This window comes from Lygodium microphyllum, chromosome 4 (genome assembly GCF_053477565.2).
Source record: "Lygodium microphyllum isolate KBCC chromosome 4, Lygodium_microphyllum_v1.1.10, whole genome shotgun sequence".
Lineage (NCBI taxonomy): Eukaryota > Viridiplantae > Streptophyta > Polypodiopsida > Schizaeales > Lygodiaceae > Lygodium > Lygodium microphyllum.
The window spans coordinates 87,862,346-87,866,906 of NC_141138.1; the positions used below are offsets into that span (position 1 = coordinate 87,862,346).

The window sequence follows — 4,561 nt, forward strand, 5'->3', positions numbered from 1 at the left end:
AAGATAAGAATCACCTTGTGACTATACCATCATAGTAGCCAAATGCACAATGCTAAAACACTGTTGAACCAAAGTTTGTAGGTCGATAACCGAATGGTGCGGCTGACGACCGCGGTAGCATGGAGATTTGAGATAATGAAATTTTTTTTGGAGGGATTGCGTGTGTGTGGGTCTTGATTAGGCCAAAAAATGTGTGTGTGTCCGTGTGGAGGGATTGTGTGCGTGTGGCTTGACTTGGCCAAAAACACATGCAATTCTAAAGGTCGAGGAAGAAGCACGCCAAGATCATTCATTCATCAAAAGGCTAATATTATTGTGAGAGGCCGCGGGGCTTCTCGATTTTCCCATTCATTCATTCATTCATTCCTCTCTTTCTCTCATTTGGATTATTTCTTTCCTCCGATTTTGCATCATTCGCCTGTCTTCCTCGCTTCGACTCTTATCTACCGCCATGGTGAGGGTCTCTCTCTCTCTCTCTCTCTCTCTCTCTGTGTCTGTCTGTCTGTGTGCCTCTCTCTGTCTCCCCCCGGAATGTTGCAGACAAGCAGATCTCTGCCACCTTATGCGAACTGCAGGATATGCCGCTCTCTTCCCTGACACTCTGTTGTCTGTTTGTGTGTGCACACTTGCAGGCAAACGCGGCCTCCGGTGTTGCGGTCGACGATGACTGCAAGCTCAAGTTTTTGGAGCTCAAACGCAAGAAAGCCTATCGTTACATCATCTTCAAGATCGATCCTGCGGCACAGAACATCACTGTGGAGAAGATTGGAGGCCCTGATGAGAGTTACGAGGATTTCACCAGCTCGCTGCCCGAGTCCGACTGCAGATATGCAGTCTATGATTTTGATTTCGTCACCGAGGACAATTGCCAGAAGAGCAAGATCTTCTTTATTGCCTGGTGAGGCCACGCCTTTGATCCTCTTCTGTCAGCCTTTGTTGTAGATTTCTAGGCTTGATGCCTTCGTAAGAGTCGAAACTCAATTCTATCATGAGATTTCAAGGCTTCTTATTAGTTTGATATAGAATCAGGCTTTGTCCTATATTTCTAGGTTTGATAGCCTTCACGAGAGCTGAAATACAGTCCTATAATGAGATTTCTAGTCTTCTTATCACATTGATAAGACGCTTTGCCTCGTGGTCTTGCAGTCCATTACGTAGCCGTGTTATCCTCACAAATTTCATTTGTTACGATGATCTGTTAGCTCAATCATGAATTTGATGTCCATTAGTCCTGTAATGGAACTTGTTATCCGTAAATGTGTTTTGCTGTCATGAATTTCATTATTGATGATGATCTAGCTGAATCATGAATTTGATGTCTGAACTGTTGTTCTAAATCTCAGTTTTGTCTTTTGGTAACACTACCACATGTGCTCATCACATGCATCCTGGTCCCGCTATTGTATTTGGTGGCTGTATATGGCCTTATAAATGCTCATACAGCTGTTTGTAATCTTTGAGTGGCCAGTACCATTACATGTGGCTGTTGCACAAGTTTCATGTTAATGGCCGTTTCTTTTTTTTTTTGGGGGGGGGGAACTCACTAGGTTTGTCTTGCTTTCAGGTCTCCTGATGTGTCTCGTGTGAGGACCAAAATGCTGTATGCAAGCTCCAAGGACCGTTTCAAGCGGGAGCTTGATGTTCACTATGAAGTTCAAGCATCTGATCCTACCGAGGTTGATATTGAAAAGCTCAAGGAGCGCTCCTATTAATTTTGCTTTGGATATGATTTGAACATCAGCATGTACATCTCTTGCATTGGGTCCCATCCATGATGTAAGACCTCAAAATCTGATAGGTGTATATTCTTTAAATCTATTGTTGATAATGACTATATTTCTTTGAGGACTTTGGTCCAGTCTTTGCCATAGGATCAACTTGAGTTTTGTATAAAGTGGTTAACCGACACAAAGATGCAACCTGGTGAACATATAAACAAAAGCTGTGCTGATTTCTCCTAGTGGGCTACATGTTAGAGCTTGAATTTGGCAAGTGTCAGTTGATTTGAGTTTTCTTCAAATGGACTGCATGTTAGAGCTTGAAATTTTAAGTGAGTGGTTGGCTTGCTGATTGTGAAAGAGTCTGTAAGTTTATTAACCCAAATGCCTCATCAATCTATGTGTCAAAAGAGCAGTATAGCTGCTTTAATCCACCTTGCAGTGGTCCTGTCCTTTTAATGGGAAGCAAAGGTGCATACCGTGCAGTTCCAACTTTTGCAAGTTAATGGAAAGTCTGATTCAGTTGAATTATGCCCTCCACTGGCACAGCATTTACATGCAGACATTATAGTCATCATATATCAGTAAGACAGTGAGGTCATTCTCCACCAATGGCTATTCACTAGTTGATAACAAGTATGCAATCTGATTGGCCAGACCCCCATTCAGGGGGGTCAATTTTGCAGGGAGAAGGGTGATTGATGCTCCTTTAATGGACGACATGTTGTGAAGATGCCCTCTGCTGCCATGGGCATGGGCATTAACATGCGACTTTAAACAACTGGCACTTTTTAGTGAATGATCGCAGCCAGTTGTGTCTGACCTACTCCTCTCTTTGCTGGTGACACAGTTGCAATTGCTGATACAAGTGATGTGTGTATTGACATTATATTTTGAGTTACATCTTGCATTTTTTGCTCTGCTTGTTTTCTAAGTACCACATACTCATGTTTAGTGGGTGCAGCTAATTTGCTGTACTGGTAATAGAAAACCTGAAGCTACATGGTGTATCCACTGGCTTATCTCTTTTGTAGTGTGTCGCAGTTGGTGAGAGTGTAATGTTACAGAGGGATGCATGTAATCTGGTGTCCAAGTTTCTGAATTGGATTTTTTTGGATAAGTTAATGGTTTTCCAGAGGTGTTTTGTGTGCTCCACCTACAAATGTTTGAGCTTAGGAGCTTCTGCATGTTAAAAATAGAGAGTGGTGATTTCAGATTATTGTGGGTTAATGGAATCTGCGTGTCACAATCGGTGAGTGAGTGTAATGTTACAGAGGGATGAATGGAATATTGTAGAGTCCATAAGGTGCCCAACCTGCAAGGTAAAATGGGGACTGGAGGTTGGCAATTGCTTATCTGGGATGCTGATTAGTTTGAATCATTCCTTGATAATTTCAAGTTGGTGTTTCTAACAGGTCGTTAGATTCTTATGAGCAGTTAGGGTTTTGATAGTACTTAAAATATATATATATTTATTCAAGACAGTCGGGGTCCAATTAAACATTTTGGAGTAGCAGACGAGTGATATCCAGTGGAGGAGATTCAACAAGATAGATGGTGGTGATTATGAGAACAACATGAAGTGGGGGCTCAATTAAACATTTTGGTACCATTTAATACCTGGTAACAAGTAGTTGACTAGTGATTGGTGTCTATGCCTTTCTTTTTGCCAGTTTTCAAAGGTGTTAAGAGTTTGACATAGTTTGGTAACTTGACAGTGCTGGAATATTTTAGTATTATAAAACTCCTGCAGGTGTCGAAATTTGCATTATATTACTTTTTCTAATCAAAATTGCATGGAACACTCACTCCAAATGTCTAGCATTGATTGGTGTGTTATTTCTTCTTTGCCCAATTAAAGGTTTAGTACTAATAGAATTTTACTTTTTAACCTAGCACTTTATTGAATACACTATTATGGTGAATAAAACGTGTTGGCTATTGTAATGGTTTTTTTATAATGTGTTTTGTATTAATATCAGTATTTACATCATCCCTAGGGAGACAGATTGAACTAAGTAACCTTAGTTACAATGCTTTGGGGATTTATGGAAAGCCCTCTATAACTAGAGGACCTTCTCTTGAGAGCTTTGAGAATAGTGAGTCTTTAGAGTTTAAAAAAAGGATACTAATGGCCTTGAGTTTATCAACCTTACCAAACACTCCAGCTGTCCTATGGGAACATATGGTTCTAATCACAAGTGCTTAGATTGCATTCTAGTGTCTTGCTTTCGCCTCTTGTAAATGGCCATATAACCAAAAAGGGTCGCTTTGGCATCCACCTTAGATTGTAAAGTGGGTTGACAATAATAGATTGATATCCACCTTAGATTGTAAAGTGGGTTGACAATAATAGATTGATAGTACCACAGTGAAAGCGGCGGTTGTGAGTACCCCCAAAAAACCATGGATTTTTGGCCACAACATTACCAATGGGCTTGTAATAATTAAACAAATGACGGAACCAATGAGTTAATTGAATATTATAATATCACCCAAAAAAAAGTTTATCCTTAGCTTGAGGTTTGATTTCATGGCTCTAAAAATTATCTTTGGAGCTAGCCATATGAAATCTTTTAGATTAAAGATGGTTCTATTGAGAAATGAATGCTACAAGACTTCATCTTGTAGATTTCAATACCTAGGATACAATGCAAGTGACCAAGTCTTTCATTTCAAATTGATGGTAGAGCTTGGACTTGACATCCTTTGCCTAAGCATCATTGCTTCTTGTCAAAATTCGATATCCAGATAAATACAATATCATTCCCTTAAATCTTGTAATAGAGAGTTTGGCCATACTCTTTTGAAAGCCTTGCTATTTGAGATGGTAATCGCTTGCA

General features: G+C 40.1%; 1 protein-coding gene across 1 annotated transcript; it reads left to right on the forward strand.

Annotated features, from left to right (window-relative positions):
• The first annotated feature begins 292 nt into the window (after positions 1-292).
• Positions 293-1,858, forward strand: LOC148037274 (actin-depolymerizing factor 8-like). The gene is made up of 3 exons (XM_087676192.1): positions 293-454; positions 633-898; positions 1,565-1,858. Exons 1-3 carry the CDS (start codon positions 452-454, stop codon positions 1,710-1,712), a joined length of 417 nt encoding a protein of 138 aa, XP_087532318.1. The 5' UTR covers positions 293-451; the 3' UTR covers positions 1,713-1,858.
• Positions 1,859-4,561: the final 2,703 nt, after the last annotated feature.

Excerpts from the sequence above, each read along its gene's own strand:
- LOC148037274 (XM_087676192.1), top strand. Across the intron at positions 899-1,564 it reads AAGATCTTCTTTATTGCCTG|GTCTCCTGATGTGTCTCGTG; the intron begins GTGAGGCCACGC and ends TCTTGCTTTCAG.